General features: G+C 39.6%; 2 protein-coding genes across 2 annotated transcripts in view; one reads left to right on the forward strand and one right to left on the reverse strand.

The window, feature by feature from the left end:
* The first annotated feature begins 6,869 nt into the window (after positions 1 to 6,869).
* On the forward strand, positions 6,870 to 11,661 carry LOC122029350 (AP-3 complex subunit delta-like). The gene is made up of 2 exons (XM_042588300.1): positions 6,870 to 9,899; positions 11,405 to 11,661. The coding sequence occupies exon 1, from the start codon at positions 6,981 to 6,983 to the stop codon at positions 9,852 to 9,854; it is 2,874 nt and encodes a 957-aa protein (XP_042444234.1). The 5' UTR covers positions 6,870 to 6,980; the 3' UTR covers positions 9,855 to 9,899; positions 11,405 to 11,661.
* A 2,238-nt stretch (positions 11,662 to 13,899) lies between these two features.
* LOC122028757 overlaps positions 13,900 to 14,273 on the reverse strand; it is a 48,022-nt gene continuing 47,648 nt past the window's right edge. The window contains exon 12 of the mRNA XM_042587626.1: positions 13,900 to 14,218. Within this exon, the coding sequence (XP_042443560.1) occupies positions 14,102 to 14,218 (117 nt within the window). The 3' untranslated portion in view covers positions 13,900 to 14,101. The remainder of the gene's footprint in view (positions 14,219 to 14,273) is intronic.

Genomic DNA, 14,273 nt, shown 5'->3' on the forward strand with positions numbered 1-14,273 from the left:
TATGGCCAAGCTATAGACTTAAACCCTATGGTAGCACCTTCTAATTTTATTTTATTTTTTATTTTTTCATAAGGAGCATGGTAGCACATTTTGAGTTTATAGAATGGGGAAGATAGTATAAATTTATAAAAAATGATACCATACCAAGGCCACTTTGGGCCTGATATGGTCTCATATCAGGCCCACGTTGGGCCTGAAATACACTCATATCAGGCCCACGTTGGGCCTGATATGCACTCATATCAGGCCTACGTTGGGCCTGATATCCAAGCATATCGGGCCCAACGGAGGCTGACTTTATATTATTTTTTTCCAGAACCAATAGATATTTAAATAATGATTTGCCACCAGATTTGGAGTCCTTGCAACTCCAGAATACCACTAGAGCTTAAATGGGTCCAATCAGAGGTGTCTAGGTCCATCAGTGGGTTTTGACCAAAACCCACTGATGGCCCTCCCCTACTTCGATTTACATGAAATCAAGTCCCCTGTGAAGGTCTTGGTGGGGAGATGATGTATATGGTGTCAAACATAATTTATATACCATAGCTTAGGAAGTATGGCACCGTGCTAGTTGCCACTTATTCCACTTATGGCCATACTATAGACTTAAACCCTATGGTAGCACCTTCTAATTTTATTTTAATTTTAATTTTTCATAAGGAGCATGGTAGCACATTTTGAGTTTATAGAAAGGGGGAGATAGTATAAATTTATAAGAAAGGATACAATACCAATGCCACTTTGGGCCTGATATGGTCTCATATCAGGCCCACGTTGGGCCTGATATGCACTCATATCAGGCCCACGTTGGGCATGATATGCACTCATATCAGGCCTACGTTGGGCCTGATATCCAAGCATAATAGGCCCAACGGAGGCTGATTTTATATTATTTTTTTCCAGCACCTATAGATATTTAAATCATGATTTGCCAGCAGATTTGGAGTCCTTGCAACTCCAGAATACCACTAGAGCTGAAATGGGTCCAATCAGAGGTGTCTAGGTCCATCAGTGGGTTTTGACCAAAACCCACTGATGGCCCTCCCCTACTTGGATTTACATGAAATCAAGTCCCCTATGAAGGTCTTGGTGGGGAGATGGTATATATGGTGTCAAACATAATTTATATACCATGGATTAGGAAGTATGGTTCCATGCCAGTTGCCACTTATTCCACTTATGGCCATGCTATAGACTTAAACCCCATGGTAGCACCTTCTAATTTTATTTTATTTTTTATTTTTTCATATGGAGCATGGTAGCACATTTTGAGTTTATAGAAAAGGGGAGATAGTATAAATTTATAAGAAAGGATACCATACCAAGGCCACTTTGGGCCTGATATGGTCTCATATCAGGCCCACGTCGGGCCTGATATGGTCTCATATCAGGCCCACGTTGGGCCTAATATGCACTCATATCAGGCCCACGTTGGGCCTGATATCCAAGCATATCAGGCCCAACGGAGGCTAATTTTATATTATTTTTTTTCAGCACCTATAGATATTTAAATCATGATTTGCCAGTAGATTTGGAGTCCTTGCAACTCCAGAATACCACTAGAGCTGAAATGGGTCCAATCAGAGGTGTCTAGGTCCATCAGTGGATTTTGACCAAAACCCACTGATGGCCCTCCCCTACTTGGATTTATATGAAATCAAGTCCCCTGTGAAGGTCTTGGTGGGGAGATGGTATATATGGTGTCAAACATAATTTATATACCATGGATTAGGAAGTATGGTTCCGTGCCAGTTGCCACTTATTCCACTTATGGCCATGCTATAGATTTAAACCCTATGGTAGCACCTTCTAATTTTATTTTATTTTTTATTTTTTCATATGTAGCATGGTAGCACATTTTGAATTTATAGAAAGGGGGAGATAGTATAAATTTATAATAAAGGATACCATACCAAGGCCACTTTGGGCCTGATATGGTCTCATATCAGGCCCACGTTGGGCCTTATATGCACTCATATCAGGTCCAACGGAGCCTGATTGTATTTTAATTTTTTCCCAAAACCTATAGATATTTAAATAATGATTTTCCAGCAGATTTGGAGTCCTTGCAACTCCAGAATACCACTAGAGCTGAAATGGGTCCAATCAGAGATGTTTAGGTCCATCAGTGGGTTTTGACCAAAACCCACTGATGGTCCTCCCCTACTTTGATTTACATGAAATCAAGTCCCCTGTGAAGGTCTTGGTGGGGAGATGGTATATATGGTGTCAAACATAATTTATACACCATGGATTAGGAAGTATGGCTCCGTGCCAGTTGCCACTTATTCCACTTATGGTCATACTATACACTTAAACCCTATGGTAGCACCTTCTAATTTTATTTTATTTTTTATTTTTTTTCATAAGGAGCATGGTAGCACATTTTGAGTTTATAGAATGGGGGAGATAGTATAAATTTATAAGAAAGGATACCATACCAAGGCCACTTTGGGCCTGATATGGTCTTATATCAGGCCCACGTTGGGTCTGATATGCACTCATATCAGGCCTACGTTGGGCCTGATATCCAAGCATATCAGGCCCAACGGAGGCTGATTTTATATTATTTTTTTCCAGCATCTATAGATATTTAAATAATGATTTGCCAGCAGATTTGGAGTCCTTGCAACTCCAGAATACCACTAGAGCTTAAATGGGTCCAATCAGAGGTGTCTAGGTGGCCCTCCCCTACTTGGATTTACATGAAATCAAGTCCCCTGTGAAGGTATTGGTGGGGAGATGGTATATATGGTGTCAAACATAATTTATACACCATGGATTAGAAGGTATGGCTCCGTGCCAGTTAGCACGAAATAGTGCACAACTTTTCTTTTCAACCCTATCGAAGGTGACTTTTAAAATTGATCTTATTTTATTTTTTTGATCAGGCCCCTGTTAGAATGTTTGGAGTTTATATTAGGGGGAGATAGAATAATGTTTTATTAAATGATACTCATATCAGACCCACATTGGGCCTGATATGCCCTCATATCAGGCCTACGTTGGGCCTGATATCCAAGCATATTAGGCCCAACAAAGGCTAATTTTATATTATTTTTTCCCAGCATTTATAGATATTTAAATAATGATTTGCCAGCAGATTTGGAGTCCTTGCAACTCCAGAATACCACTAGAACTGAAATGGGTTCAATCAGAGGTGTCAAGGTCCATCAGTGGATTTTGACCAAAACCCACTAATGGCCCTCCCCTACTTAGATTTACATGAAATCAAGTCCCCTGTGAAGGTCTACCTGGGAAGATGGTATATCTGGTGTAAAAACATATCTATACCCCATTTCAATGACCGAGAACTGCTGTTCTATCTAATTTTGCAAGGATTACTACAATCCCTTTGTGCGAGTTTTAACACATCTATATTTCACTACATATTTACGTGACTTTGAAATTACGAACCCCTTCCTATTGAATTAAAATGTATCACATTTTTATTTGACACAATGGAGATTTGGTGTGAAGTATTATTTCTGCCTTGCAGGTGATCACTTCTCATACCTACCATAACACTGTAACACAAACTAACTACTCCATAAACCTATATAACAGAAATATCACTTTTAACAACTGTTTTTCTTACAAACCTATTTATGTACTTCATACAAAACATATGGCTCAACTCCTACAATTTACAATTCAGTCAAGAACCAGGGGCTGGCGGCATTCTACAGGTCCTCCGATTATGGCCCAGTTGTTTGCACCTGCTGCATTTGATTTTTACCTTCCCATTATGTTTCGACTCGATCCTTGCCTTCTTTCGCCTACCAGGCTGCACAAGGCTACGGGGACATAACACTATAATGTTGTTGACTCCCTTAGGCCAAAATTCCTTGCTTCGACAGGGGTAAATACGATCCATGTATGTCGTTTTCCAATTATGTGAATGAAAATAATGCTCACAATATAGGAGTGTATCCATGTTCCTGTGAATTATGACGGCATTTGCATGTGAGCAAGGCAATCCTGAAATTTGACACTCCCCACAGTTACAATATTTTCTCTCCAAATCAACAATGTATGAAGCACCCCATGTCTCTACTTCCATTTTGGATTGAGAGTAGGGGTGGACTTTATATCGTCTAGCTTTCTCCCTCCTTGATTGCATTTCTTTAGTAGCATGAGGTGTCAACGCAACATACCATTTCGACGCTTTCTCCTTACGGTTAAAGAACCATTGAGCTACCTTTCTTCTGGTATTATCAATTAACCTGTTTATCGGAAGTTCACGCGTCTCCTTGAACAAAACATTTAAACTCTCTACACAATTAGTGGTTAACATTGTGTACCTTCTGCCACTAAAGTATGCATTAGCCCATCTTTTAGGGTCAATGTTCTGAAGCCACTTATGAGCATCTGGATGTTTTTCAAGCATGGACTGCATTATGAGATCATATTGTAGTGTTGTGTTTGCTCGAGCAGCTGTCCCAAACAACCCTAAACCTGACCTACTGCCAATATCTGTTACCATATTGCAAGACATGTGGTGGCAACAAAAAGCATGATGGGCAGTAGGGTAGACTTTCCTAACTGTTGCTATAATGTCACGATGTCTATCTGATACTATACTCATTGACTCTGGATCAACATTAAAGAATCTCTTTGTATGATCCAGAAATCACTCCCATGCAGACCCATATTCAACTTCAGCGATTCCAAAGGCTACTGGGAGGACATTGTCATTAGCATCTATTGATGTAGCCATCAACAACACACCCGGATATTTGCCTCTTAGGTGTGTGGCATCAATTCCAATTAATTTACAAAGATAAAACCTGAATACTCTTCTACAAGCTCCAAAACCCCAAAAACAGCGTTGGAACTGATTATCCCCATTCCTGTGTAGTGCCACATAGGTTTCAGGATCCCTGACTCTTAACTCACGCAGATATAGTAGAAGATCTCTATATGCTTGATCATAATCTCCAACAACTTTCTCCATCGCTTTCTCTCGAGCTATGTAAGCTTTTCTGTAGGATATGGTCACTCCGAACCTGTGTTTTATATCTGCTATAATCATACTTGGCTTGTATTGTTCATTAGCAAGAAATTGATCTTCAACAAAAGAAGCTACAAAGGATGAAGAGCATGCTTGATGATCAACACTTTCCCTAATGGTGCCACATTGGTGTTCCTTTATATATTTCGTAACAATGAACTCGACATCTCCCCTAGCAACTACTCTCCACTTACACGGTTGATTGAAGCAGACAGCTTTTACTTTATTTTTCCGAGTGTTAACTGGGTTATATCTCATATGTTTAACCATGGCATGCTTCACAAGTTCATTCTTGAACTCTTGTCGAGACGGAAATATCTGTCCTACAAAAAATTCATGCTGATCTGTCGCCTCTTCAATTGGCCTTTGGAGCAATCGAGAATTTAGAATATATGGATCATCAGCTATTGGGAACTCCTCCTCTAAGTCACTGTACTGCTCTTGAGATATTTCATATTGTTCAATCTGCATATCATCAGCAAAGAATTCTTGTACATCTGTATTGCATTACATTTCCTCTCCATTTCGGTTATAATACCCTTCCTCCTCACTCCAAGTAGGCTCATAGTAATCAACAAGTGTTGCACACGGGTTCAGAACCTCATCTTCTTGAATACTAGCTTCTTCATTTAGATCAAATGTGAAATTACTGCTTGTATTTCTATTTGTGTTATGCACACAACTATACTGTGAAGATGATGGAATATTTGTTTAGGATACTTCTCCTACATTATCTGCATGTCCAATGCTAGAATTTGCATCAAGAGTATTCCATATCTCAGATAGAATTTCGTTAGTTATATGATCATCCCTGATAAATAAATTACAAAACTATTTTAGTAAATTTGCAACTATATAATCTATTTCTGTAGTTAAATTGTAATTTTGCTCAAACTAGGAAGGGTCTGATGTAAAAGCAAAGTTTTAACCACATAATACGTTATCGATATCAGGCCCAAGGTGGGCCTGATATCATAGATATCAGGCCCCTTTTGAAGCAGATACTTCTTGTAAACTAGGACCACCACTGACTAAACCCTAAACCATAAATAAACAATTTTTAGCCAAACTTAACTATCAACGTCAAAAATTAACATGACTTAAATCGATTAAGTCTTCTATTACATCATAATTCAGGTGTTGTTGAATATTATTCCCCACACAACCAAAATTAACCATAAAAACACTTTTTGCTGCCACCCTTCTCACCAATAGTGTAATTTTTATTTACCTTCACTACCCTAATTTACAGTAAAAAAATCAATACATACATGTCTAAATCTTTAAATATATGCTTCTACTAATTTCCCTCTTGCAAGAAGTTTGTCCTTCTCGGCTGACGTTCTTAACTTAATTTGTCCTTGGTCTCCTCTAGCAACTCTTACGCAATTATGTCATAAACCTAACTGGTCTATTGCAATCCCGCCAACTATTTTCTTTCAAGTTTATAACACCACACATAGGGATGGAGGGAGAGAGACGGTGAGAAGACGTGCATCCGAACCACAAATTATTTTTCAATTCTAATTTCGGCTTGAATGCTTGGAAAAATGTGTTTGAAAAAGGTAATTGCTAGGTTAGCCAGAGGGGTAATCTAGAAATTGATTTTGATAAATTCTACCTTTTGATAAATATAAAATTATAATGTACTTTTTGATAAATATATTAAACCTAGTACGTCTTTTGATAAATTGATAAATTACCGATAATTTAAACATCACTGATATAAAGATATCCTATATGAGTTTTAAACCCTTGTTATATATATAGAAGTACTCATTTGTACGTATTTATATAATATATTATATTATATATGTAATCTGTGAGTGATGATTAATTATTTTTCATTAAAAAAAAGAAAGAAAAAGAAAACTGGCAAATTTTCCCGCAGGATCAGATCTATCGGCCGGAACGCCGCAGTGAGGCCCCAAATTCCAAACCCATTGCTTTCTCCGCCGCCTCCATGGCCGCAACGGCCGCCATCACCACCACCTCCTCTCCTTCCTTGGTCGATACCCTGTTCCAGCGATCCCTCGACGACGTCATACGAGCCCTCCGCTCTTCCCCCTCTTCTGCCTCCGAGGAGACGGTTATATCCCGCGCCCTCGACGAGATCCGCCGAGAGATCCGCTCGCCGGACCTTGACACCAAATCGGTATCCCTCCAGAAGCTCACCTACCTGTCCTCCTTGCACCACCTTGACCTCTCCTGGGCCGCTTTTCATGCCCTCGAGCTCCTCCCCTCTCCTTCCCTCCCTCACGCTCGCATCGGCTACCTCGCCGCCTCCCTCTCCTTCCATCCATCCTCCACCGAACTCCTTCCCCTTGCCACCCACCAGCTCCGCAAACACTTCGCCCCCTCCCCCGCCAACCCCCCAGCGCTAGCCGCCTCCGCCCTCCACCTCCTCGCCCTTGCCTCATCGCCTGACCTCGGTCGCCACCTTGCATCCGACCTCCTTCCGCTACTCTCCTCCCAGTCCGCCGCCTCCAGTTCCCTCCGAGCCAAGGCCGTGGCCACTGCCCTCCGCACCCTGGCCGTCTGCCCCGACGTCGCCCCCGTTCTTTTCAAGCCCCTTGTAGATTGCCTCTCGTCCTCAGATCCCCGGACTGTCTCGGCTGCTGTCGGTGCCTTCTGCGAACTCGCCCTAGCGGCTCCTGACCCCTTTCCTTACCTTCCCCTTGCCCCCGAGTTCTACCGCCTCCTTGTCGACTCCCGCAACAACTGGGTCCTCATCAAGGTGCTCAAGATCTTTGCTCGTCTTGCACCCCTCGAACCCCGTCTAGCCTCCCGCATTCTCGATCCAATTTGCCAGCTTCTTCGCCGCTCACATGCCAAATCACTCGTTTTTGAGTGCATACGTACCATCCTCTCCAGCCTCACGGACCATGAAGAAGCTGTGCGGCTGGCCGTGGATAAAGTGAAAGAGTTCTTGTCATCTGACGATGATCCTAATCTTCGGTACCTCGGCCTTCGAGCCCTGTCTATGCTCGAATCAGCTCATCCGTGGGTGGTGGAGGAAAGTAGGGAAGCAGTGATAAAATCGCTGAGTGATCCTGATACTAACATTCGGGTTGAGTCATTGCACCTCATTGTGGGAATGCTGTGCGAGAGCAATGTTGTGGAGATCTGCAATCTGTTGAACAAATATGCTATGAAGTCCGACCCAGAGTTTGCAAATGAGATTATAGGTGCGATGCTTGTGACCTGTGGGAAAAATTTGTATGAGTTGATTTTGGACTTCGATTGGTATGTTGCTCTCCTTGGGGAGATGGTGAGGAACCCACATTGTGCCAAAGGGGAAGAGATTGAGAGGCAGCTTGTGGATATTGGATTGAGGGTAAGAGATGCAAGGCCAGAGCTTGTCCGTGTGGCTCGTGACCTTTTGATCGATCCTGCGCTTCTTGGAAACCCTTTTCTCTTTAGGGTGCTGTCTGCTTCTGCTTGGGTTTCCGGTGAATATGTTGAGTTTTCTAGGAACCCTGTAGAGCTAGTGGAGGCACTGCTGCAACCAAGGATTAATCTCCTGCCATCGTTGATAAGAGCTGTTTATATCCAATCTGTATTTAAGGTCATGTCGTTCTGTTTTATTTCCTTCATTGAGCAAATACAAGCTGTTGAATTGTTATCCGTCGGAGGCTCAACTCAAAGATCAGAGAAGAATGACGAACAATCTGATACTGTTCCCCTTAAAACTACTGAAAGTAATGTTTCTGAGGGTGATCATGGTGATACAACTGCTGATACTGTTCTCCTCTTAGATTTAATTGATAAGAAGACAAATTTCACACGTGAATCTATTTCCGATTTGATGAATTTGATAGAGACTGCAGTGGCACCATTGTCAGAGTGTGAGGAAGTGGAGGTTCAAGAACGAGCTAGGAATGTTCTGGGACTGCTATTCACTCTAAGAGAAACTCAGTTTTGGAATATTGAAGCGGCGCATGAACTAAAAAGTGATAAAGAGCTCAGTGAAATTATAGAACTTCTGGAAGCAGCGTTTTCTGAAGAGTTAGGTCCAGTATCTGCAAATGCTCAGAAGAGAGTATCCGTGCCAGAGGGTCTGAATCTTAATGCAAATCTTTCTGATCTTTCAAAAATTTTGACTGACTATGATCTCACTCCAAGCGCTTCAATATCATTTTCTCTTCAGAGTTATAATCCACAGGAGACTAAGGAGGATTCTGTACTTGCAGTTGAGCCTAGTTCCTTGCTTGCTGAACATCGTAAACGCCATGGGTTATACTATCTTTCCACTCAGAGAGATGGTGATGAATTGAATGATTATCCACGTGCTAATGAACCTCTTTTGCCCGTCGATCATGGGGATGCCACTGAAGATCTTGTGAAGCTTACCACCCCATCACTTGTTCCAAGAAAATCAAAGCCCACAAAACCACGACCTGTGGTGATAAGGTTGGATGAAGGAGATGGCACCTCAACTTCTCATTTGACTACAGTGAAGAAATCTGACAACTTGTTATCTGAGGCAATCAGAGGGGTTCTTTTAGAAAATGAAAGTCAGCCATCGTTATCTGGAAAACTAGATACATCTTCTAAAAGAAGAGAGAATGATGCATCTGATAATAGTGAGTTAATTTCTCAGCAAATTGAAAGTGTGACTTTAGAACATGGAAACTCGAGTTCTAGGAAGAGTAGACAACACAGAACCCATAAGGAAAGATATGAGAGTCATTTCAAGAATGAGGATATTGAGAAGAGTTCTAGACACTCCATAAAGAGCAGCCGCCAACACAGGAGACATAAACATAGACAGAGAGGGGATGTTACGGCAGACATTGTTCCACAAACACCAGCAATCCAAGATTTTCTTTTGTGATTGTTGTTTGCCTACTCTAATTTGGCTGTCTGGTTTCTCCTAAAGGTTTGTGCCTTCACCTATGGTTGATTTGCATTTACTTGCCTCCATTGTTAGGTTTTTTTCCTTCTATTGCTACTATGTAGTCTTCTTTTATTTGCATGTTTAATCTCTTGAATCATATTATTGAATGTTATATGTAATTTTTGTTTTCTAAAAAAGACAGATTGTCTACAAGGATTAACAAACAAGTTTTGTTTTAGCTTCAAATTAGATACAATCTCTGCTGTTTCAACAAAGTTGAGTGATTCTTTTTTTTATGTCAGTGCAACTTATATAATCTGTTTTCAGGAATTTAAATGAGAATAATGCTTCTTTATTATCTAGTGTCTGTATACATATTTGTGGCTTTCAGGTGCAATAATCTTTAGATTCTTAGTCGGTAATGTATATTTGCATGGCACCATTCCAAATTATTAAGGAGTGGTTTCTTACTTTTTCTGTTCTTCATTCTATGTATAACAATATTGTATCTATTTTCATGTGTGAATGAGTAAGCATGTCGTGAAGGGCTCAATTAATGTGTATTTTTAACAAATTAAAATTATAATATTTTGTTTTGTTGATAAAGACTACTATGTTTTGGCATTCAAATATTATCCTGGTATGCCAGCTGTCTCTGACTTCAGGTCGGTGGTTGATAAATTTAGAAGCACTTTCAATATTCAGAGATGATGCATAATTAATGTTCTTCTCATTGGACACAAGTTTGTATGGCTGACTTAATTAGAAGGCATGTAACAAGCCATTGGTTAAAAAATTATAACAAGTCATTGTTTTAACAACTTCCTTCCAAAGAAATGTTTCTCCCATCAACATTCGCTGGAAGTTGTTGAAGCTATATAACATTGAGCTTTTATTCTATCCAACATTGTTTGGTTCTGTTTTATTTCTCCATAAAATTACTGCCATTAGTTTGTGCGATAGTATTGTTGTGTACTAACAGGCAGATTTTGTTGAGTTATCTCATCATAGAAGGATTAAACAAAAATCTAATTAGTGGAAATTTCTGAAAAATGGTGTCATTAATTCTGTTATACTCTCAGCGCCACAATGATTAAGAATCAGCTTTCAGTCAAGAAACCTCCATTGTTTATTCTCTTCATTAGTGAAACCACTGTTGATTTCAAGCTAAATATTGAGTAAGTGTCTATTAATAGACTCAATGAACACAACATGAAAATTTCATAATAAATGCTTCTTTCCTTTTTCGTCTTTACATATTGTCAGCTAAGATACTTGTTCTAGTGTCTTGCTTGTGAAACCTCTCTTCAATTGTGTCAGAATTTAACACCCAGAAATATATAATTTTTCATTTTTACCTTTGCTGAATAATCATATTTGTCAGCCTTCAGTATTTATATTCCATTAGCTATCTATTTTTCAACTGAAGTGAAAGAAAATGCAACTTGCTACTGCCGGATTAAAACTAAGATAGCTCTATTTAACTTTGTGTATTGCTATCATTAAACTCACATTAATCAACTGACTGTTTTGTATTTCTATCTTAGGCTCAGCATTTTTCACCATATCAGCAGGCGTGCAGAGTTAGTTTTTTTTTTCCTTCTCTGATCGTGTTTAAATTTAAGTAATGTCTTCAGTAAAAATTTCCATAGGACAAACTGTGTCAGCATACAACAATTACAATTCAGTTTATTTGAGGAGAGAACAAGTCGATCCTTTTTAGATTTCTTGCTGTATCATGTTTGATGGACTTTCCTTTGTGGATATTGATTTTTTGCAAGTATAGAAATCTGCCGATTTCTAAGCGTGTGCGTATGAGAATGATTTCTTTTTAATATGATGTAAAATTTAAAAGCAATTTGGGCATTATTTAACTCCAGCAATTCAGCGTTCTCAAAGCTGGAGTAATGTTGTTTGTCGAGTCTGAAAACGAATCAGTCTCTAGTTTTGCCGTCTGGATTATGAATGCAAGGTAAACATAATCAATACGAATTTTGCCAACTGAATACGTAATGATATAAATGTGATTGATCTTCAATAGTTGGTACAAAAATGAGTCGATGATTTTCATGAGATCGACTTTGTTAAGCTTCTCCGGATTAATTCAACAATTGGAGTACAACATAACTTATAATTCTAGTTTTGTCTATTTCTAAATCATGATTCTTAAACAATATGTTTCATTGTTTAAGATTATAATTAAATTTCACGAGAATAAAGCAAATATATAAAGGGCTTAAAATGTTTTCTCGATCAAAATTTATCGTTAGTTTGAATTTCAAAAATATAATGTGCTAATGACAAGACAAAGTGAGCGCCTCTTGCTCTCACAAGTACTTCAAGCATGCCCTGGATTTGGGTTTCTTGCTCTCAAGTCCATTAAGCACCTCTTGCTCTCGGGCTCATCCAACTTCTCTCTGATCCAAACTCCTCGTTGTTATATATTTTCAATCATCCCTTTGATTATCATAGATAATCAATAAGATTAACTAAGATTATCAATTCAATCATCCCCTTGATCAGGGTCTCCTTCCTCAAGGACCAAAGCCATTCTAGCTTGACGGCACACTTGATGTAACAACATCAAATATACACCTAATTTAACTTGTATTGCTAAACTATGTCTAGGCCAACCACAAGGATTCCCCAACATGATCCATTAGCAATGGCATCTTAGAAGTTGCTTCATGGCATTCTTTCCCGTCTTTAGATGGGGAAGGTTGTGTGCCCATGGTGTTAGTGAGCTAAGCCTTTTCGAGCTCCATGTATCCTCATATTTCGCAACCTTGGCATCAAACTTTGCAACACCGGCAAACAAAGATGTGGCAACAACATTTCATTTGGCTAGGGGCCTCCATTAAAGAAACTTTAGGCACATCGGGGTTCATGACACCCATAGGGATTATAGCATGCCTATCAAACTCAAATGGTTTAAAGCACCTGAGTCAATGTTGGCTCTCGAGGAACATTGATCGCACGGTGCCTCTACTTGCATGCCAACTTCACGTCTTGCTCACTCTTTATAGGAAGTGGGACCTCAAAGCTAGATCTTAAGGGTTGTAACTTTGCCTCCTAATCGAAGAGGGCACAATGTCCATATTTGTGACGTGAAGAATTAGCACACTTATGGACTCTCAAAGACTCAACTCTATCAAAGGCTCTCTAAACAAACCTCCAAGAAGTTTGATCTCGATGATGGCAATCTACAACTCCAACACGGCCTCCATCTCATTGAAGGGTACGTAGCAAGGTTGAGAGTTCATAATGAAGGGCAAGTAAGATCAGTGTCAAGACAAGTGATTGAGGATAGAACACACAAGTCTTGAGCCCATTATCAAAGCATATCTAATATGCCTTTTAAAAAGATGCTTTGTGCGTGTAACCCCAACCAAGTGTGACTTGATTAGAAACACAGTTACCGGTCTCTCCATAGATACAGAGATATGTAAAAGGAGTTCAGAAAATGAATCAACAAAGATGGAAAAGGAAAAAAAAGGTTGATTATGAAATAGGTTGCCAAGAAGGCAAACATCCACTGGGAGATCAAAATTCTCAATCAAATTTTTACAGAACCAAGTAGATGAAATGTCTAACATGCAAAAGTACCACTTAATTGACAATCTTTTCCTCTCGCTCATGTTTATACTCCCCAGCCATAGTCTCATCTCATGGTCTAAGAAGACGTGAACTACGGTCGATCGAGCAAAAGGAGTACAGTGAGACATCCGTGAAAATGGAAAGAACATATCATAATAGTGATGGACTGGAAGATCTAAATGGGTTAAAGGGGCATCAGCCCAATAGAAGACTTGCTCGCATTCCGCTGGAAGATCTAAATCATCAGTTAACCCAGCCTTGACAAAAAAACAAACATAAATAGACTTCAAAGTAGAGCCTGGTTGTTGACTTGTAGGAAGCACCAGGGATTTGCTAATGCCTCCAAAACATGGAAATCCTCTGAATATTATCCCCTGGTCCAGCAAAATCTGTAAGATAATCAGTTCTTTTCATGAATGCCTGTGCTAATGGAAAGGCCGTCTCAAACAGAATTCATAAAAATAAACCAAATAGCCTTGTAAAGATATTCCGCTCCACTTTTTGACATTTTTCATTTGTATGTTTGTATAAAGATGTGGTTGCATCTCACATTGTCCATGTTAGTTGGGGTGAACGTAATCACCTTTTTGCTATAATATTCAACACAAATCTACTTATGGCTGGATCTCAAACTAAACAACTGTGGGTCAGATTTTCCCACTTTGTCTTATTTCGGTTGATGAAACATCCACACGAAATTTATCCTGCGGTATGGAGATAAACATGCTCTTCAACTCTTCAGGGATAGCAAAATCTTCAAGGACCTGAATGATAGTAATCATTAGGACTGCATTTTACGAGAAGCTAAATTGATTACCC

This window comes from Zingiber officinale, chromosome 10B (genome assembly GCF_018446385.1).
Source record: "Zingiber officinale cultivar Zhangliang chromosome 10B, Zo_v1.1, whole genome shotgun sequence".
Taxonomy (NCBI): Eukaryota; Viridiplantae; Streptophyta; class Magnoliopsida; order Zingiberales; family Zingiberaceae; genus Zingiber; species Zingiber officinale.